At 36.1% G+C, this 22,754-nt stretch overlaps 2 protein-coding genes and 1 pseudogene across 2 annotated transcripts; all 3 read left to right on the top strand.

The window, feature by feature from the left end:
• The first annotated feature begins 3,147 nt into the window (after positions 1-3,147).
• On the top strand, positions 3,148-5,353 carry LOC149000628 (plasmodesmata-located protein 6-like). Its single transcript, XM_089141049.1, has 3 exons — positions 3,148-4,003; positions 4,664-4,789; positions 4,887-5,353. The coding sequence occupies exons 1-3, from the start codon at positions 3,232-3,234 to the stop codon at positions 4,898-4,900; spliced, it is 912 nt and encodes a 303-aa protein (XP_088997175.1). The 5' UTR covers positions 3,148-3,231; the 3' UTR covers positions 4,901-5,353.
• A 3,909-nt stretch (positions 5,354-9,262) lies between these two features.
• LOC149000627 (uncharacterized) lies at positions 9,263-11,750 on the top strand. The gene has a single exon (XM_089140854.1). The coding sequence runs from the start codon at positions 9,392-9,394 to the stop codon at positions 9,782-9,784; it is 393 nt and encodes a 130-aa protein (XP_088996980.1). The 5' UTR covers positions 9,263-9,391; the 3' UTR covers positions 9,785-11,750.
• A 7,111-nt stretch (positions 11,751-18,861) lies between these two features.
• LOC149000626 (plasmodesmata-located protein 7 pseudogene) lies at positions 18,862-22,754 on the top strand (annotated as a pseudogene).

The raw sequence follows: 22,754 nt of genomic DNA, 5'->3' as shown, positions 1-22,754 counted from the left end.
TCTATATAAGTGACTTTCCTCTTTATATACATTGTTAGGATTAGAGCGATCAATCACATACAATCGAATAGAAAACAAGGAAAAAGGAAACACGAAATTTACCCTGGTTCACCTAAACGTGAGGTTACGTTTAGCATTAGTTTTTTTCACTATAGTCTTCTTGAAAACAACTACATACGATGTTCTGTTATAAGAGAATATATATATGCGCTTAGAAACCCTAAGCCACAACTATTCATGGGCCCAAGCCCAAACTACAAAAGAACTCCGAAGCCCACAGAGACATGGACCCTCTACAGGCTATGGGAGCACCTCTCACTGGGGCGGCCTCCCCAGACCCCAGAAAACACCAGAGAGAGGGTAAAATCATTGAAATTGGAATGATAGAATACCATTTTGTGAGGGGGAACATTTTCCTTGTTACATGCAAAAGCTTTGAGACAATACATATTCACCTCTCTCTCTCTCTCTACCAAAAAGACAAGCTGTCGCTCCCATATGGAAGGTTCAAATCTGTCTCCACCTATACTTATTTAAGTTGATCCATGATAATCCTCAACTCCTCTCTTAATTCTCTCTTAATGATGATCTCCACTATCTCTTTCTATCTCATAATTTATGTGAGAGTTGAAATAATAAATCACATTTCACTGTGAAGAAGAACAACCCAAGATTGACCTCTCTTTCTTTCTTGGAGCAGTGGTTGAGAAGCCATAATCAAATGGGTTGGTCGGGTGTTAAATGAAAGACCCGCGTGGGCAAGGAAGCATGTAAATTATAGACAAATCCAAATCACCAAATCATACGTACGACTTAAATATGATATTAAAACAGTCCATGCATGCATTATTGAATAAGACCCCTTAACTCCTCCATCTCTTTCTTCTTAAATATTGATCCTCCACGATCTAGAAATTATTTGTAAAACCATACTAATTAAAGAATTTCTCATCCAACCCCACAACCAATGGTAGATGGACAAAGAATTTTTATCACAACTAAATGGTGGTGATGTGGGACTTAGTAATCTTCTTTGGATTACCTTTGATTTTATTCTCAAAAATTATTTAATATTAAATTAAAAAACCATTTAAAATTATATTTATTTTTATTATTCAAATAAATGTTTTTTTTAGTAAACATGTGAAATGATGAGATTATATTTAAATTAAAAGAATAGTAAAAAGTACTATACAAAAATAACGTTAACAAATACTCTAATATCACAAGATTCTTCACAAAGAAGTAAGTTTCATAATCTTTTATGAAAGGAGTCAATTTTGCATTACCTAATTCGGACCCACGTAACTTTGTAGTCATCTGAGTTGGTCTATCTCAACTTATGGATAATTACTAATCCTTTGTATTATAGTTAAATTACTATTTTATTTTTTATAATTTAAAATATTATTAATTCAATCTCAGACTTTATTATTGATGCTTTTTATCATTTAGCTTCATTAGTTAATTGATGAAACAGTTATATGTAGTTTTCGAACACAAAAACAACTCCAAGGTTTGTTGTTCTTGCTTAGTTTCCTTTTATATCATCTCATCAAGATCCGACGCATCGAAATCCAAAATGATTAGAATATAACGACAAACTTGTATTCAAATATCTTGATAATCTTGTCTCCAATATAGAGTGAAATGGAATCTGGCCGAGCTATGTCACTTGAGAATAACCCCAAATAAACCGGGTTTGTTATAAAAAACCACCGGTTGGATTTGGGTTCAGGTATACAGTTTATACATTATAGGGTGGCAAGAAAAGTCCAAGTGAGGAAGACTTTGACCCATACAAGATTCTTGAATTACCTAACACTGTCACCCACTTTTTTTGACTCCATTACTGAAAAATTGATTAGTTCCCTCTATTTATAGTTCCAGAAACTTCCCTACCATGTACGCAACTCAATAGAGTTAAACCTGAAACCTGGAGTCTAAGGCTCTTTTTAGCATCAATTCTCATTCTATATTGTGCCTATTTAAAATAAATAAGTACAAGAATTCATTATTGGTCAAGAATGAAAAATGGTTTGGTGAATTTTATCGAAAATAAATTATGAAATGGAAAATAAGTTTGGCGTCAAGATAAAAAATTGTTAAAAATGATAGTAAACAAGTGAGAAAAGAAGGAAAAAGTATGGTTGTTATAAAAGAATGTGTATTGACTATTTTACCCTCATCTTACTTAGAGAACTTTAAGTAAACTTACACAAATGAAGATAATGAAATTCTCATCATAATCCATAATGGACAAAAGTTCATTATGAATTTTGGAAGTTTTTCTATTATTTTAATAAAAATAAAATTCGGAATAGATGCCAAACAATTTAAAATAATGAAAATTTCTCATAATTGACAATGAGAATTGATACCAAAAAGAGCCTAAGTCTTTAAGTAAACCGGAACCTGACCCAATTTCCAGCCCAGAAGGTCTTCTAAGTGGGACCCACTTGATCAGACGGTTCCAGTACCCGAAGTAGAAAGTCCTTTCTTAAATCTAGCTTGGAGAATGTTTTCATTTCATGATCTCATCAAGAATCTAGTTGTTCTATCTGTCAGGCAAGAGGTATGTGCTGATTATCGAGTGTGGATCACGTCATTGGATTCAGATCCTCTCCACTCAGGGTGGGTTGTTCCGCCACCCTCACAAAGGGCCTAATAGAACCCCTACAGGTGCTATGTGGGCAGTTGGGCAAAGAAGACTTGGTTGCTCACCTCACCATATGGGGGCTGTATGTGCTCCCCAAATGTGCTTGTTCACCACAAAATTGGTGTGGACTCACATCTGAATAATGGTCTACTTCATCGAGGGAGATGATCTCAGACCCGTATGTGCTTTCCTTGCATTTATTTATCATACAATAAGGGCGGGAATTGTAGGACCAGTATCTTTTCAGTAGAAATGAACGTTATATTATGACAAAAATATATATAATACCCGTAGAATAGTATTGACAAAATGAAGTGAAATTCAAGGATTCCATCCTGATCTTATGGTGGAGATGCGTGAGAGGAGCAAATATTTCTCTCCCCCGACGGGAGGTGATCTGGACTCCTCATCTCACGCATGATGGCTCACCAGCATCCAACGGTCCATCATCTCTCTCTCATCTCTCACTTAACCCCCTGCTTTCTTCCTCTCTATAGGTAGTTCTCTCTCTAGTTTCACTCTCATAACCCACGAAGAAAACTAGCAGAGAAAGGCAGGCAGAGCAAGAAACCATGTACAGAGCCTCTCAGCTGTCTTGTCTGATCCTTCTTCTCACTCTCTTCTTCTTCTCCTTCTCATTTCTCCCAAACCCATCAACCGCAGATACTGATTCCTTCATCTATGGTGGTTGTACTCAGCTCGCATACACACCTGGCTCAGCTTACGAAACCAACCTCAACTCGCTCCTCACCTCCCTCGTCAACTCAGCCACCTACTCACCCTTCAACAAATTCACCATCTCCGGCTCTTCCCAACAAGACGTCGTGTACGGTCTCTACCAATGCAGAGGCGATCTCTCCATGCCTGACTGTGCCAACTGCATTCAACGTGCAGTGAGTCAACTCGGTATCCTCTGCCCAAGCAACACCGGTGGCGCCGTACAGTTACAAGGCTGCTTCATCAAGTACGATAACGTATCTTTTTTGGGTGTGGAAGATAAGACTGTGGTTATGAAGAAGTGTGGATCGACGGTGAGTTATCAATCGGACGTGATAAGCCAGAGAGATGCAGTCTTGAACGGGTTGACCAGTGGTAGCGGGTTATACCGAGTCGGCGGTTATGGGGCCGTGCAAGGGGTAGGTCAGTGCGTCGGTGACCTCAGTTCCGGAGAGTGCCAAGATTGCTTAACGTTCGCCGTCGGACGGCTGAAGTCCGAGTGTGGTGCAGCGGTCTACGGTGATATGTTCTTGGGTAAGTGTTACGTGAGGTACTCCACCGGCGGCGGCGGTGGCGGCGGAAGTGGCAGTGGTGGAGGTGGCGGAGGTCAGTCCCAGGCCAGCACCGGTAAGTGGGTTTTCATCTTCACGGTGGTTTCTGGTGAATTCCATCTCTGCTAGAAGAACACAAAATTCAAATAAATTTACAGAAATCTCCTTCTGTTTTGTTGAATTTATGCTTGACTCCCTCTGTCTTCTCTAACTCATCCAAATATGTGTGGCTGTCTTCTCTAACTCATCCAAATATGTGGTGGATGATGAAGAGATTCTTCCTACTCCCTCTGATTCCCTCTAATTATTTCTGAAAGAAAACTATAAATTTATTTAGAGAAGACTAAAAAAAACAACTTTGACCTAATTGAGTGAAGTTTTTTATTTATTTTTTATTTTTTTATGAATTTCATGAAGAACACAAATCCCATGTTTAATCATTTCTCTCACTAAGATAATGGAAGAGGAATCCTATGTTTCATGAAGATGCAGAATTGAAGGAAATGATTATGACCCAAAAATTCTTCAAATTAGTTTTGAGATTTTGAATTGATTTTAATGTAAAGATGACCTTTCTTGTCTCAAGCTAAAAAGAAAGGAAAAGAAGAAAGTGATTGATGAGAAATGTCTCGATGTAAAATGGTTCTTAAATTCAATTATTCTTATTGTCATTCAAGAAAAAATAGTAAAAATGTTTTCATTCGCCTCTTAAATTCTCTATTATTGTGAAATACAGGTTCTTCTTCCGAACAAAATGATCAGACTTCAAAGACTCTCGCGATTATTATCGGAATGTTAGCTTTGGTTGCTTTGATCGTTATTTTCGTTTCTTTCATAAGCAGAGCAATTGAAAGACAAAAGAGTATGACTCTTTTATTACTTTTTCTACATAAAATTTTTCTTGATTAGTGTTTATTAATCATGTTCTAAGTTTGTAAAATTTTCTTTGTGTTGTGTAGGTGGAGGTAAATAATTATGAAGTGGAAGGTCCCTGTAACTTAGCCTTTCGGTGGTCTTTTAATTCACTTTTGCTCCTTTGTTTTCTATAACATTTCTTTCTGTTTATCTTTTTGGAGTTTCTTTTGTGTATCCTTTTAAAGGAGACTGATAAAGGGAAGAAGAAAGGAAAGATAAGTGGAGGCAGCTACCTTGGAACAAGTGAAAGTTTATAAAGTCGTGAAAAAAGAAAGGAGAAGCCCAGGATTCCACACTCCCCACCCTAGCTCACAAAAACAAAGTTGTAATCAACCTGTTGTTTAGAAAGCAAATGCAAATTCTTTTGTGATGATGCAGATGATATATGATGTGGAATTTCTGTTCAATTTAGGTAATTTGAAGGCCTAATAACCTTCAAAAATGTCATTTATTTGTTTTCATAAGGAGGATTAATATAATAATTAAGCCTGCTTATTCAGTTGTTCTTCAATCTCATTCTCAATTCAATCTGAAGATCATCAATTGTGAAAGTGCATCTAAGCATTAAAGAGCTGGGTTTTCCATCAAATAGAAAAAAGCAAGTAGATTGTGTTTGTATCTTTCTCACTTCCTCTCTCTCTCCACATCTATTATCACAGAGCTTTTTGTAATGCTTTTGGCCAAGTAGATTTCCACAAGGTGGATTAGTCAATTAAGCTAGCTACAACAACATGAGGACACATAGAGAATGCATCATTTGGGAAAGATTACTCAAAGATATGATACAAGACTAATGTGGGTCATGCCCAATTTAGTCTTTGGTGCTGCCAGCTTTGCTCCTTTAATCCAACCAAAATTATATGGGACACCCTTAATTATCCTAAATAAAGACCCTCTTTATGGTTCTTTCTTGACTTAAGAAACCCATTAGAAACTTCTCACAGTAAATTCAAGAAACCCTTCAGAGACTTTTTATAAGGCTCAAAGAAAAACCTTCTGGAGACTCGTTTACATAGTGTGATACCAATGGATATGAGAGAGAGGACCCTCTTTAAACCTTCTTGATTTAAAAAACCCATTAGAAACTTCTCACAGTAAATTCAAGAAACCCTTCAGAGACTTTTTATAAGGCTCAAAAAACTTTTTGGAGACTAGTTTTCTTACTGTAATACGAATGGATATGTGTGTGAGAGAGAGAAGTCCCTCTTTACGGGTCTTTCTTGATTTAAGAAACCCATTAGAAACTTCTCACAGTAAATTCAAGAAACCCTTCAGAGACTTTTTACAAGGCTGAAAGAAAAACCTTCTAGGGACTAGTTTTCTCACTGTGACACCAATGGATATGAGAGAGAGATTTTTTCTACTGTTTTAGTCCTTGTTTTTTGGGTAAACTTTTATTATTTCAGTCCAACCTCCACAAAGGTGAACAGAGGAGCTTTACTTTGGAAAGAAAAGAAAGAAGGTGACTGATGATCCAATGGAGAAAGCTAGTTATGATGGCTATATTAAACTTGTGTATATTCCTAGATACCCAAGAACAATAAAGCAGTGGATGTCAAGTCCAATGAAAAGAAAATCAAACAGAAAGAGTTTAAAGATAAAGCAGGCAAGGAACATGAAAAGGGGAAGATGTAAGTATAAAGAATTATAAAGCCCTAATTGATGGAATATTCTTCTTTATCTCTAATGTTTTCTCTTTGGATTTGCATGCATGATATGATATACTATATATAACTGGAAATGATTTTTAGTCTTTTCAGTAAACATGTCATGTAGAAGACAAAACATCCACACAAGGGTTGCCTTAGATGCACTCTTGTAAACACACCCTTTTCTACTTGTTAATTTGCTCATAATTTAATGTGATTATACAACTTTTCCTCCTCTTTAATTACCCTTTTAAGCTGGTATTAAGATATCAATTATGCCTACCTGGGTCATTAGATCTAAAAAGTTAATGGTTTCTGTAGCTATATGAATCTGGAAAACTGTTTTCAGGGCCATCTTTGTTCATTTTTTCATTAAAAATCCTCTGATGGTGGGAGGCAAAATATACTGGGAGAATCTTCATCTAACCAGTATGGACCACCAAAGCATATCATGTCAAGAACATAAGCTGTAAAATATTGTTAATGACAAGTGGACTTCTTTTTATCTTTCTCCAAATTTGTAAATGATTGAGTATAGCAATTAAAAACTGCAAGCTTATCTCAAATAGGAAGCCAAATTGATGTGTAACAAATTGTTTTGTCATGGATTGTTGATGCTGTAGCAAGGATCAAATCATAATCATTTACTCAACAAACATTCAATATCAAATTCATTGTATATCAGATATTTTATTTACCAGGGCCTAAAGTATCTAAACTAGATTCGTCGAATCAAATTATGTGGTTTTGTTCTTGTTTATGAGAACAGGTTGTTAGAACAAACACCAAGAAATCACAAATTGAAATAGAAACAATGAAAAGAACACAAATTTAACGTGGTTCACACACCAATTTCTTGTGCTACATCCATAAGTGAAGAATAAAATAGAGATCTCTCAACCAATCGCAAAAATGGCACTATAAGAACTCTCACCCAAAACGTAAGACGAAAAATCTCAAATCTCTCATGACATTATAAGCTAACATAAGGTACATACATAGAAATTTTTTATCAAGTAAACAGGTCAATCCATCCAGTTGGGCCCAAGTCCTCTGCTTCCATTACATATTTCCCAAATTAAGTCATTCGGATAGTCCACCAAAATATATCGATACGGCTTGAAAGTCGATATAAGAATTTGAGTTGCAACATAACTGGCCAAGTTTCTATGGTTCAGGCTGATTCTTATGGAGTCAATTACTGTTTGTGATTTCCTTCTTCTTTTTTTTCGAATCAGTGAATCAAAGAAAGCATTAGGGATATTCTATATCATTTGCAAATGAATGGCAAAAGAACATTCTTACTTGGTTCTTGATCTTTCTTTCTCTGATTTCTAGGGTTCATATGGATATGCTATGAGTGCATGAAGTCTTTTCCAAGATGACTTGCTTTTTCAACCATGATTCAGATAAGCTTTACAGATGGTAAAGGCTAAAGTGAGGTCAAGATAGTGACAAGCAGATCAACAAATAAAGTGTGCATTATGAGATTGTTGTTTGATTCATGAGTGTTCATGACAGCCACAAAGTAAATAGAAGGGATTCTTCTGGTGAACTGTGATATGGAAGCCCATGGGCTGATGGATTAGAAGGGTGTCTTGGTGTTCATCATCGGTCATTTTTCTTGGTCAAACTGTTAATGGGCCGGGTTGAGTTAATATGCCATACATAACCTAAGCCCACATACCCAAACTGGGCCCTAGCCTGATTCTCGTAGTCTAAATCCTTTATCCATCAGGGTAGAGGTCTATACTCCTCTCATATTTCTCCACCAAATAAAAGGTGGGACCCACCCAATGGGACCTATGTGAGGCCCCTCCTTATTTGTGGTAGAGGATTTGAAGCACAAATTTTGATCCTCTACCCCTCATGTTAGAGATCAATACTCCCCCCCACACATCTCCGCCACATATTATGAGAGGGGCTAAGAAGCGTTTTAGGATCTCACCTCTGATTCATTCTATCAACACTCAGAGGTAGGTCATACTCCTAATTTACGATCAAGAAGTATGAAGAGAGCATGAACCTCTACCCTGATGAGGGAAGGATCTAGACTCTGCTCCTCGTCCTACCCAAAGTGAGTCAGATCACTTTCTCGTCGAAGGAGCGCATACCCCCCTACATTTCTCCACCACAAAATTGATGTAGTGTCCACACATAAATAGTAATAAAAGCTTTAGAGGTGGGGGCTCCAATGGGTCTCATGTGGGCCTTACCCAATTTTGGGGTCCAAATCATCTCTTTGTTGATGTATCATACTTTTTCACCACACATTACATAAGGGCCGATGTAAGATCTCACTTTAAATCATTTTATCATATTTAGACATAAGTCCCACATAATATGCCTAGAAACAAATATTTTTTTTTTACTGAAAGAAAACTTAGTATTAAATAAGAGAACAAATACACAGACTAGTAGCATCTATGACTTCCATTTTTCCTTGATGTTCTATGGAGGATATATATACTATATATATAAGCCATTTCCTGGTCTAGAAACAAATGTTAGGCGAGAAAAAGTGTTCCAAATTACAAATTTTGTATAGAAGAAGCATAAAGAGCAATATGTGATATGCGGAGGGGAGATCCGGACTCGCCCAAAGTCTGAAGTTGGGCGAACCGGTGAATTTCTAGAAGCGGAGAAAGGAAAAGTCATTCTCCGCCGATTTGATGTTCCGACTCTTCCACGTATTCAAGTGCCCTGATCTTGCCACGTGTCAAAGTTATATTTTTCTCCGCCAATCCTATTCCTCTTATTTTCCGCCATTCACATTTATTTCCCCTGTTTTCTTTCTCTTTCTTGTCTGACCAACAGATTCGAAAAAAACCAGAAACAGATCTCTGTAAATCTCTTCTCGACGCTTTCATTTCGTTTAGGGTTAGGGTTTACTGTTAGCCATGGCTCTGGAATGGGTTGTTCTCGGTTATGCCGCCGGCGCTGAAGCGATCATGCTCCTTCTGTTAACCCTTCCTGGTATGGATCGTCTCCGCAAAGGTCTCATCGCGGTGACCAGAAACCTACTGAAGCCGTTTCTGTCGGTTGTTCCGTTCTGCTTGTTTCTTCTCATGGATATCTATTGGAAATACGAAACAATGCCCAAATGCGAAGCCGAATCATGTACTCCAACTGAACATCTTCGCCACCAGAAATCCATCATGAAGAGCCAACGTAATGCCCTCTTGATCGCCGCCGCTCTCATCTTCTACTGGCTTCTCTTCTCCGTCACTCAACTTGTGGTCCGTCTCGAGCAACTTAACCAACGTGTTGAGAAATTGAAGAATCAAGACTGATTGCAGAAAGATAAGCTTGGTTTGCTTAAAGAAAAATTAAAAAAAAAAAAACGAAACTCTCTTTCTGTTTTGATTTGATTTTGTTTCGTGTTGAATTTTGATTTGTATACATGGTTTACGTTTGAGAGGATATTAGTGAACATTTAGGCAATCCGTTTCTGGATGGTTTCTTTTGATGGTTCAAAGATCGGATCTTCTTTGATGTGACCGAGTATGACCTCATGGTCTCTAGAATTGAATTGGGTCTATCCACTTGTTTTAGATTCTGATTTACAATCCTGTTACTTACTCCAGTTAGTTAATTCGAGAAGAATTGGGGATTATGTGTTGCATTATTGTAAAAGTATGAACTGCGTTAATTTGTGAGATGGTTCTTGATAACACCAACTCATGCGTATGTAGGAAGTTGTTGCGTGTAGACGTACTAGTTTGGAGTGCGTTTTGCAGTACTGTTAATTTGGAGTTTCCAAGTCTCGCATGGTTTGTTTAATGTGTTGGTTCATTGTAGGGATTACTAGGTATCATGAAAAGTTCTTCTTATCTCTTTGGTTCCAATTCGCATATAAACGAATTTTGTTCAGAGTTAGTACTATAGTCTTTGGCCTTCATTGCAATGCTTAATATAACTTTTCTTGCTTTTCAATTTTTCTAATATACATGATTGTTTATTCTGCTCACAAATGGTAAATGAGGTTTTATAAACGTTGTGTTATTGTAAGGGAATAATTCAGCCTGTGTTACTTGAATTCATTGTCGATCGTTTGCTTTCTTCTTCTTTAAAATGGCCCACTGTAACAGTTGTTTACGAAACACACCATCATTCATTTGTGGGGCAAAAGTTTTGAGAGAGAGAAGAGAGTGAAGGTGGAAACTCGACTCCAGGTTCTTGGTAGCCATCACGAAGGCTTGAACCTTCAAACATTTAATATATGGAGTTAGCTGAAGATATGATTAATGCAAGTCAAGAGTAAAGGTTTCTGCATTTGGGGATTTGATAGAGTTTTAACTTCTTCATGTTATGCATTTGGGAATTTTGGTTATAGTGATATGTGAGTGTTTTTTTTCCCGTAAAATTTGTAGGCTTGACTAGATGGACCAAAGAAATTCTGCAAAATGCAGGTTTATGGTTGTTCCTGTGAGCCTGTGGGGCAAGATTTGTTTATGGATGCATTTTAAATTTTTTGTATGCAACTACCTGGTTTAACGCTGGATTTCCCATTTGATGTTTTTGGTCAAACCATGCTAGTTAACCTGCCATGTTAATGTTCATGGATAATGTAACATGTCTCAGTTGAGTGGGTGGTGATGATTTGAAGGCAAAAAAAATTTGAACCTTCTCCATTCCAGTGAGGGTTCCACTGCTAACAAAATCATTCTCTATTCCAGCAAGATCTTAAACATGTTCTGTACAACTAGTGAAGGCATTACTAATGGAGATAAATATATAATGGTGCTGAACAACACTCTGATGAAGTTGCTTGTTTGGTTGATATATGTTTGGATATTCTATGTGATGATGTCTTGTTGATCCTTCTTCAGTTGATGCTTTCACTGTTAAGTATGTTGTCTACCTTCATGAATCTGTTGTAGCAGTTGTGGACTGTAGTGCTGTAAGTGCAAGATTATGATCTAGGGCTAGCATAAATATTGTTGTGACTGCTGACTGGTCATCGCTTGTGTATCTGCTAGTTTTCTTCACAGAGGTGTAGTGGGGACTACTAAATTTTTTTTGATAAGAATTCAAGTGTATTGATCTTTTTAAATTTATATCTGAGGCTATGATGATCTGTTTTACTGCCGAAGGATGACAGTGGATGGATGGTGGGTTTTTGCCTGCCATCTGTATAACCTCTGAGGGCATGTTTTAGTGACTAGTTGTATAGCAATTTTCTTGCACCTAAGGACTTTTTAGTTGAGAACCATCAATCAATTTGGTGTTACTAGGATCAGGATCAGCATTCATTGAATTACTCCTTCCACACACCCCCCCCCCCCCCCCCCCCCACCAAAAAAAAAAACCCCACCAATCTCAATATGCTTTTCTGGGATCTTTTCTGGTAGTGTTAATGGATTGAATACTTTAAGGTTGGAGTATTGAAGTTGGGTTACTGGACTGGGTAGTGGTTTCCAATTTCCATTGTGGGAGGAAGACTAGGTAAGAGTTTGCATTATGCTGATTGCTGTGTCCTGTGGAAGCTTTTCTTTGTATAATAATTTCATTGGGGATCTTGGGATGATGTATGTTAGGAGTCAATTGCTGCATTTGATGAGTTCCTTGGTTTGGGATCTGTGTGTATGGTAGAGCAGGACTAGTGGAATATTTATAGCTCAGCTGTGGGAGATATTAGTTATTGAATGATAAAATCATTGGATCATTGGAGTGATTTTGGCTCACCTGTGGAAGATCTTATTTATTCAAGGCTCCAGTAATTGGGCCATGTTGATTATGACTTAGTTTGTTTGGGTTGGTGAATTCATGGTATGTTTGATATTCAAAGAACCTCATTCATAAGCACTTGGGATCAGATCGAAAGTCTGGAAAATGCAGTAACTGCTGTTTATTTTAGACATGAATTAAGCTATAGAATTTGGGGAGAAAGGTAGGAGTAGCTGCACAGGTTGTATAATTTGATGAGAACATCACTCATGGGTTTAGGGCTAATCAAAGGTGACACTTGTTATCAACATTTTTGTCAGCTATTCATTGGGCACCCTTAAACCGTTGGCAATTAAAAAAAATTTGAGAGTAAAGGGTAATAGCAATTAGCAAAGAATATATGATCCTGTTTCCACATTAGGGTTAGATGACATTTCCTCTTCTATAATGTGACTTAATGCCTCTCTCTCTCTACTTAATTATAAAAATGATGTGAACCTTCTCTATACGAAACTCATAGTATGAGGAGGATGATTCCAATCTCTATCAACTTTTGTTTTTTTTTTTTTTGGTAAAATCTCTATCAACTTTTACTTCTTGCTATATATTGAATCAACAAACAGAATGAAAATTATTTTTCCATGAGTACTTCACATAATCTTATTTATCTTTTAGTTAATTTTTACATGATGGTCTCCAACCACTCACCGACACTATTGTGATTATCATAAGTTTGGGTAGCATTTACTATTTACTAACGTTCACTACTAAGATTATTTATTCCCTTAACTATAAGCTGTCACCTAATTTGTTGTCAATTTACAGAATATAAATTAATTCAAAACTAGATTTACGTATTTCCCAAATGAGATGATGTGGTTCAAATTGTTAAAAAAATCAAATTTCCATGGTGAGTATAAAAATATGGTTTCTTATTCATATATAATTGGTTTTGGAATTCCAAATTCCAATAGATAGATGATTATATGGGATTCAGATTGTTAAATTTTAGCTTATAGGTTTAAGGACTAAAAACCTAAAGACAAGTCGCAAACCTACTTAAATCTTAATATCTTAAGGTAATAAGAATTCCATAAATAATTTTGTTGACAAGCACATGAAATCGCCATTTAGGTTTTTTAGAAATGGTTATACATCATGCGATAATTGTCGGGAGAGCAATAACTTTTTTGTGAAGAACTCCAATGATTAATTTCCCATATTTTTTGGAAATGAATTCAAGTCGAGACCAAAAACAATAGAAAAAATTGAAGTGTTGCAGTAAACTAATTAAAATTTATATGGATGAAAATTGTTTGTTACATCAAATACTCAAATTTATAGATTCTTAGTTGAAAAAAACATTTGCATAGAGCTTAGATCAGCTTCATATTGGAGATTACTTATTATTCATTTGAAACTTAAGAATTTTGATGTTAGCAAAAATTTACTTAGTGGTGCAATCAGAACTAGTCTTGCCAACTTTCCTAAGCTTTACATGCTCAACCCTAGCTTTAATTCTTTAACAGGCTCCCTACTTCGTGCTATCGTCAATTCCTCCTCTCTGACTTTCCTGGCTCTCCAATATAATAACTTTTCCGGTTCTATTCTTGATAATTGGAGAGGTCTCATAGGTGATGGATCTTATAAGTTTCATAACTTAACTCTTGACCATAATTACTTCTCCAATTCGATATATGTGTCTTTGAACAAGTTGATTTAGCTAGAAGAAAAATCTCTTAGTCATAATCAGCTAGATGGAAGCATATGCATTGAAATCGGAGGGCTTTCGGCACTCCAAGAACTAGATTTATCACAAAATAGACTCACAAGAGACATTCCAGCTTCTCTTACTAATCTGATTAGCCTAATTTCTTTCGATGTGTCCTACAATGAACTTTCTGGTCCTATTCTCTTTCTCTAGTCTAAGAAATTCAATTCAATTACCTCCTTCATTGGAAATCTTTAGCTTTGTGGATATAATGCTTCAACCCCTTGTCCTTCTGCTCCACCACCATCACAAATTATTACAATAAACCCCTACCACAAATTAGGTACTAAAGATATAGTTATCATAGTAATGGAAATCTTCCTGGTAGTTTTGATGTTATTCTTGTATATTTGTTGGGTCAGAAAAAGTTCAAAAGCAAAGACATCCTTATTTTTTATGTTAAAAATGATGAATTTATGTGTTATCAAAAGTTGGAAACTGTTCTAAATATCTTGAAGTGATTTTTACAATTGGTGTAGATGAATTTTTAATGATTTTGTTGTTTCACTTGTCCTTTGAAAATTATGACTGAATAAAATAGAGGAGAAACATAGCAATTATGTTTCAAACTATTCTTTAATGTTTCTGGTCTATTCTCCAATGACAAACATACTGAAGTTAAGGAGAAAATGGAAGAAAACAAACAACAGAATTCAAGTCTATTTTCAAGAAAATGATGAAACAAGAACATTTGATAAGCATGAAAAAAGAAGAAGAAGAAATTCAAGTTTTTTCCACTATTTTTTTTTTTTTAAAGTGTGAAATCAACTGGTGATGGAAACTTTCTAACAAATGAAATATAGTTGTCATTCCTCAAATTTGATCATATTTATTAATAAAAAAATTTATTTTATTGTATACTAATAGACTTATTTTTTTTAATGGACTTTCGAAAACATTTTGGTACACCTACTCATTTCTTTAATGATAAGGTATGGTTTGATAAATCCATTGGTGGATATTTTGGACCACCAAGATTTGGTGAGCAGCGGAAAGTTAAGCCCTTCACGTTTGCTTCAACTTGAAATTTTGATTCACAACACAACAAAACTGAAATAGGAGAAGACAGGAGGAGGCGATTGAGAAAGCGAAGATGGAGTATGGAAGTAATGGAAGAGGATATGATTGAGAAAGCGAAGATGGAGTATGTTGATTTGTCCACACAAAAATATTTGCATGCACAAGTAGGAATTCTTCAATATGATGGGCCAATTCAGGTACTTAAATTAAGAATTAATGAAATTTTATTTGTTTAATGAGTGCAATTAAAAATGTTTTAATTTTGTATTATTTGCTTTATTTTTGTGTTGAAAGATAAGAATGAGAACAACAATATTGAAGGTCTAGGAGTTCTTACATTTCCAAGAACTCAAAATAAGCTTTACTTGGAAGAGAAGTGTTTGGTTCCTAAAGGGCTTATTAAAGCCTTACCAAACAATGAGGAGATTATATTAAATTCAATCATCACGAAAGGTCTCGTTAAGTTGATTGAATCTAGGTGTTTGTAAAACATGATAAACTGAATTAACTACTAATTGTATTGTATTCTTACATTTGTTTTTTGGTTGCACACATCTTAACCTAGATGTTCAATTTGTAATTTAGTTAAGTTTGTATGTCAATCTTTTTCTTGTAAGTATTGTACAAGAAATAGATTATTGTTGTCTTGCTTATTTCTTTTTTTAGTTGAAAATATTTGTTCTTGAAATGGGGTTCCTATTTTTAAAAAAATCTGAGCTCTACCTGTGAATGTTTTGTTCTTACATTTGTTTTTTGTCCTCATTTCCTTCCTCTGCTATCATCTATTTGCTTATTTTCGAGCTCTACTTGCACTTGGCTTATTGTCACCTTTATATTGGAATAACACATAACACAGACAATGACATGTAGTCTAAAGAAACTTCACATATTTTGTTTGGCTTTTTGTGTGGACAAACCAACATTCATAAGAACAACCATTGAGATACAAAGCTTGGATGACCAGTCATTTTCATTTAGAACAGTTGGAAAACTGATCTCCAGATTACATTTTACAGGTTACTGACCAAGTATCTCTCATTGAAGGTCTTTACAGGAAATTAGCTCATGGTAAGATTCATTTCCCCCAACTAAAACTAATTGACAGAATCATAAATAAAAATATCCATCCACAAGCATATGAGCCGGGCCATGTTGTTTACTTTTGTTGGTTAAACACATGCCCTGACCAAACCCTAGTGGGGGCAGACCTGTTATAATCAAAGTAGACTTTTGGGTGAAGGCCTGGACATTAAAAAAAACTAAGAGCCACATCTCAATTGCTGGTTGAGTTAGAGCAATTGAATGGGTTGGCTTGCCAAAGTCATTTTCAAGCAAATAGGAACTGTTCTTGGGACTTCATGAATTTGGAGGTTTCTGGGTAGGCACAATTATTCAATCAGTCACACAAGCTCTTCCCTCTCACTACATGTCATGTTTCATCTTACCAAAGAAAATCCTCAATGAGTTGGACTCTTCCAAAAAATGGATATCAAATGGAAAACTGGAACACAATTTCCAGTGGTCTTCTTAAATGTGCTATCTTGCCTCTTATGCTAAAAGACCTTGGGAACTTATAATTGGTAAGCATCACTTTGGTGCAAATTAGTGGGAAATACTTTAAATTGTAGCTTCATTCAAGCTATTTTTAATGCATCATGGGGTGGAGATCCATTCATTCAAAGACTTTATGATAACACCCACTACATCAATCCATGGATGGATAGATGGATCCCAGTCCTCTTCATAACTCCCACGGGATCCCTAACCTTCTTCCTTTATAGATCTTGAAACAACTAAATGGAATGAGGACAAGGTCTGAGATTGGTGGCGAATGATTTGGCGATAAAATTCTTAGCATCAATATTATTGAGTTGTCAAGCAAAATTTGTGGGAGAAAACATCAACTGCATTTTTACCGATTTTTTTCGGAAAATCATAATCAAAGTCCTTCAATACGATGGCTTTCTTATGGCACCTCCACCGCCTCCCAAAGTAATTCATTTTGTTTGGACTCATGGAAAGCCCCCACACCGCCTTATGACCAAAGAGGGTGTAGAATCAATGATATTTGCTCACTCTCAAAGAAAGGGCCACTACTAATCATATCTTTCTTCATTGTCAAATGCAAAGAAGTCTGTCAAAAAGCTCGGAATTTGTTGGTGCAAAAACAAAACATATAAAAGTTGGTAATTTAGCAGAAGAAACAATTCAGCATTGGAGGAACTCATACAACACTTACTTTTGTGGCACATTTGATGCTTTCAATATGTTCTATGAGTAAAGCATCTAGCCCTTCATCAGCATGCAAATCAAGAAAAGAGTTCAAAAGCATTAAATGGGTGCACCTCCTTTGCATTACATCAAAATCAATGTTGATGGATCCATCGCGGTTCATTGGTGGTAATCAAGGAGCAATTCAAATGGAATTTTATTACTAAATAAAGTATAATTGATGGAGGGCAAGATCGATCAACAAAAGTAGTTGATCCACCGACAAGCATTATATGCAAGATTTCTTCAGCCTTGCTTCACGGGCATCTTATTTTTCGCCTTCCCCCCTTTCGTCTTTGGCTTTTGCACTTTGATGTAATTGGTACTTTGTATCCCAGGGGCTTCTCTTTTAAATGAATAAAGCTCTCACCAAAAAAAAAAAAATAGAAACATGGCAAAATTCTCAATCAAATGTATAAGGGACAAATTTTTGGCCACAAAAAATGGCAGTTGATGGAAGCTCAAATCAACATATTTTGTCCCACTGACCAACTATCCAAGAGGTGAATTCAAGTAATTTCGAGGTCATCATAAAAGCCAAGGTCAAAGATCACTCCACAAATTAATAAGCCACCTAGGTTGTCTTCAAATTTGATTGAGCACAAGTCAAGCCAAAAATCATTCAACTAGATCAAACCCTGTTTGGGAGAAACTTAGTCTCTTGGCCCCGAACATGGAATTAACATGACCAAGTGACTAGGGGGCCCATTGCTGATTCTTGAGTCTTAACGTTTCTTCTTCTTCTTCTCCCCTTCTTTAAAGCTTTTCGTTTATTCCCTTTCCAAAGCAAGGCTTTAAAAAAAGGAAATCTTCAAGGGCATCAAGGAATTTTATTACTAAAAAAAGTTTCATTGATGGTAGGGCACGATCGACAACAAAGTAGTTGATCCAACACAAGCATTAATGCAAATATTTCACTTGCTGAGCAACTTTTCGCCTTGCTATTTAGCATGCGACTTTTCAGCCATAGAAACATGGTAATTTCTCAAACAAGTATAGGACATTTTTTTACCACAAAAAATGGTAGTTGATGAGCCAAATCAACATATTCCACTTTCCAACCATCCAAGATGATCAAGTAATTTCGAGGTCATCATAAAAGCCAAGGTCAAAGGTCACTCCACAAATTAATAAGCCACCTAGGTTGTCTTCAAATTTGATTGAGCACAAGTCAAGCCAAAAATCATTCAACTAGATCAAACCCTGTTTGGGAGAAACTTAGTCTCTTGGCCCCGAACATGGAATTAACATGACCAAGTGACTAGGGGGCCCATTGCTGATTCTTGAGTCTTGACGTTTCTTCTTCTTCTCCCCTTCTTTAAAACTTTTCGTTTATTCCCTTTCCGCCTTTTCTTCTCGTTTTTTGCTTTTCATTATGGTAGGGCACATTGGGTGACGTTCTTAGAAAACGTTTTTGGCACTCTTCTGTTATTTGGGAACGAAAGAACGGGTTAAAGAAGTTTGTTAAAACAGTTCGTTCTTCTATCCTTTAATAAATGACCGACACAAAAAGTGGTATAAATAATGAACATGTTTTTACCAAGAAACAAAAACGGAGGTGATAAAATTCGTATTTGACCCACACATTCATCGTTATGAGGTAAGCAGCAATAACAGGTTGCTCTTTCTCTAGTCTCACTCTCATAACCCACGAAGAAACTTAGTAGAGAAAGGCAGTAGGCAGAGCAAGAAACCATAATGTACAGAGCCTCTCAACTGTCTTCTCTGAACCTTCTCCTCACTCTCTTCTTCTTCTTCTTCTCCTTCTCACTTCTCCCAAACCCATCAACCGCAGATACTGATTCCTTCATCTATGGTGGTTGTACCCAGCTCGCATACACTCCTGGCTCAGCTTATGAAACCAACCTCAACTCGCTCCGCACCTCGCTTCTCACCTCGCTCGTCAACTCAACCACCTACTCACCCTTCAACAAATTCACCATTTCCGGCTCTTCCCAACAAGACGTCGTGTACGGTCTCTACCAATGCAGAGGCGATCTCTCCATGCCTGACTGTGCCAACTGCGTTCAACTAGCAGTGAGTCAACTCGGTATCCTCTGCCCCAACAACACCGGTGGCGCCCTACAGTTACAAGGCTGCTTCATCAAGTATGATAACGTATCTTTCTTGGGTGTGGAAGATAAGACTGTGGTTATGAAGAAGTGTGGATCGACGGTGAGTTCTGAATCGGACGTGATAAGCCAGAGAAATGCAGTCTTGAACAGGTTGACCAGTGGTGGCGGGTCATACCGAGTTGGTGGTTCTGGGGCCGTGCAAGTGTTGTGTCAGTGCGTGGCTGACCTCATGTCCGGCGAGTGCCAAGATTGCTTGACGTTCGCCGTCGGACGGCTGAAGGCCGAGTGTGTTGCAGCGGTCTACGGTGATATGTTCTTGGGTAAGTGTTATGTGAGGTACTCCACCGGCGGCGTTTGTTGCGGCGGAAGTGGCAGTGGCGGCGGTGACGGAGTTCAGCCCCAGGGTAACACCGGTATGTGGGTTTTCATCTTCACGGTGGTTTTTGGTGAATTCCATCTCTGCTGGAAGAACACAAAATTCAAATAAATTTACAGAAATCTCCTTCTGTTTTGTTGAATATAAACCCTGACTCCCTCTGTTTTCTCTAACTCATCCAAGTATGTGGTGGATGATGAAGAGATTCTTCCTACTCCCTCTGATTCTCTCTAATGATTTCTGAAAGGAAAACTATAATTTTATTTAGAGAAGACTGAAGGGGAAAAAAAAAAATTTTTGACCCAATTGAGTGAATTTTTTTTTACTTTTTTATGAATTTCATGAAAAACACAAAGCCCATGTGACTTCATTTCTCTCATTGAGATAGTGTAGTGTGACTTCAATGCTGCGCATTTAGTGCGCAACATGTGAAGCCACGGTCAAGATCGAAACCTCGACCGAAATTTTGATCTCAACCATTTATTTTGATGTGTATATAAAGCAAAATGGATGGTCAACCGTTGGCTTCACAGTGCTGCGCATTTAATGCGCAGCACTGAAGTGAAGCTTCGAAAGTACGAAGATGTCACAGTTGAAAAGGTTTATGACCCAAAAATTCTTAAAATCAGTTTTGGGATTTTGAATTGATTTTGATGTAAAGAAAGCATGTCTTGTCTTATGCTGAAAGAAAAGAAATGAAGAAAGTGATCGATGAGAAATGTCTTCATTTTAAATGGTTCTTAAATTCAATTATTTTTATTGTCATGTCTGGTAAGAAAAGTGAAAATATTTTTATTCAACTTCTAAATTCTTTCTTATTGTGAAATGCAGGTTCTCCTACCGGACAAAATGATCTGAATTGGAAGACTCTCACGATTATTATCGGAATATTAGTTTTGATTGCTCTAATCATTATTCTCTTTTTTTTCATAAACAGAGCCAATCAAGGGGAATCGAGTACGACGGAAACGAGTATGATTCTTTAATTACTTTTTCTACATAGAATTTGTTTTCTTGATTCGTTTTTCTTAATCAAGTTCTAAATTTGTAAAATTTTCTTTCATGTGTGGTGTAGGTGAAAATATATTTTTTCTGGCTGGTTTGGTTGCTATGACCACTATGTTCTTTTCTTTCATAAGCGAATTAAAGAAAGGAAAAATAGTATGACCCTATAATTACTTTTTTCTATACAAAATTTATTTTCTTGACTAATTTTTTTTAATTAAGTTCTAAATTTGTAAAATTTTCCTTTTTGTGTGGTGTAGGTGGAGACAAAAGACAAAGAATTGGAATCTCTACGTTAGCTTTTCGGTGGTCTTTCTGTTTATGTTTTTGGAGTTTCTTTTGTGTACTTTTTAAGGAGACAGGTAAGGGAAGATGAAAGGAAAGATAAGTGGAGGCAGCTACCTTGAAACAAGTGAAAGTTTATATAGTTGTGAAAAGAAAGGAGGAGAAGTATTACCAAAAAAAAAAAAAAAAGAAAGGAGAAGCCCAGGATTTCACATTCCCAACCCTAGCTCACAAAACGAAGTTGTACTCAAAACTGTTGTATAGAAAGCAAATGTAAATTCTTTTGTGATGATGCTGATGATATATAATGTGGAATTTCTGTTCAGTTTAGGTAATTTGAAGGCCTCGTAACCTTCAAAAATGTCATTTATTTGTTTTCATTAGGAGGATTGATATAATAACTAAGGCTCTTTTTGGCATCAATTCGCATTCTCTATTGTGCCTATTTAAAATAAATAAGTAGAAGAATTCATTATTGGTCAAGAATGAAAAATGGTTTGGTGAATTTTATCAAAAATAAATTATGAGGGAATAATGGCGAGAAAATTGTTAAAAATGATGTAAACAAGTGAGAAGAAGGAAAGTTAGTTGTTATAAAAGATGTGTTGACTATTTTACCCTCATCTTACTTAGAGAACTTTAAGTAAACTTACACAAATGAAGATAATGAAATTCTCATCATAATCCATAATGGACAAAAAGTTCATTATGAATTTTGAAAGTTTTTCTATTATTTTAAATAAAAATAAATTCGGAATAGATGCCAAACAATTTAAAATAATGAAAATTTCTCATAATTGACAATGAGAATTGATACCAAAAAGAGCCTAAGCCTGCTTATTCAGTTGTTCTTCAATCTCGTTCTCAATTCAATCTGAAGATCAACAATTGTCAAAATGCATCTAAGCATCAAAGAGCTGGGTTTTCCATCATACAGAAAAAAGCAAGTAGATTGTGTTTGTATCTTTCTCACTTTCTCTTTCACATCTAATATCACAGAGCTTTTTTTAATACTTTTAGCCAACAAGATGAATCAGTCAATTATGTGGGTTTTCATTCTCACGGTGGTTTCTGGTGAATTCCATCTCTGCTATTGAAGAACACAAAATTCAAATAAATTTACAGAAATCTCCTTCTGTTTTGTTGAATTTAAGCCTGACTCCCTCTGTTTTTTCTAACTCATCCAAATATGTGGTGGATGATGAACTGATTCTTCCTACTCCCTCTGATTCCCTCTAATGATTTCTGAAAGGAAAACTATAATTTTATTTAGAGAAGACTGAAAAAAAAAAAATCCATTTTGACTTAATTGAGTGAATTTTTTTTAATTTTTTATGAATTTCATGAAAATCACAAGCCCATATTTAATCATTTTTATCATTGAGATAGTGGAAGAGGAAACCTATGCTTCATGAACATGTCCCAGTTGGTTGGAGGAAATGATTATGACCCAAAAATTCTTAAAACTAGTTTTGGGATTTTGAATTGATTTTGATGTAAAGAAAATATTTTTTCTTGTCTCATGCTGAAAACAAAGAAAAAGAAAGTGATTTTTATTGTCATCTAGTAGGAAAGTGAAAATATTGCATAATTGAAAAGGTTAATTGATACAAAAAAGAGTCTTAAATTCTCTCTTTTTGTAAAATAAAGGTTCTTCTATCGTACAAATTGATTAGACCTCAACGATTCTCGCGATTATTGTCGGAATGTTAGCTTTGGTTGCTCTGATCATTATTTTCGTTTCTTTCATAAACAAAGCAATTGATAGGAAAAAGAGTATGACCCTTTAA

Source organism: Hakea prostrata, chromosome 11 (genome assembly GCF_041222555.1).
Source record: "Hakea prostrata isolate BN-2017 chromosome 11, UWA_Hpros_2, whole genome shotgun sequence".
NCBI lineage: Eukaryota > Viridiplantae > Streptophyta > Magnoliopsida > Proteales > Proteaceae > Hakea > Hakea prostrata.
This window is presented reverse-complemented; position numbering and strand designations above follow the sequence as displayed.

Coding starts and splice junctions, on each gene's coding strand:
- LOC149000627 (XM_089140854.1), top strand. CDS start 9,392: ATGGCTCTGGAATGGGTTGTTCTCGGTTATGCCGCCGGCGCTGAAGCG.
- LOC149000628 (XM_089141049.1), top strand. CDS start 3,232: ATGTACAGAGCCTCTCAGCTGTCTTGTCTGATCCTTCTTCTCACTCTC. Junction 4,004..4,663: donor TCAGTCCCAGGCCAGCACCG/GTAAGTGGGTTT, acceptor TGTGAAATACAG/GTTCTTCTTCCGAACAAAAT.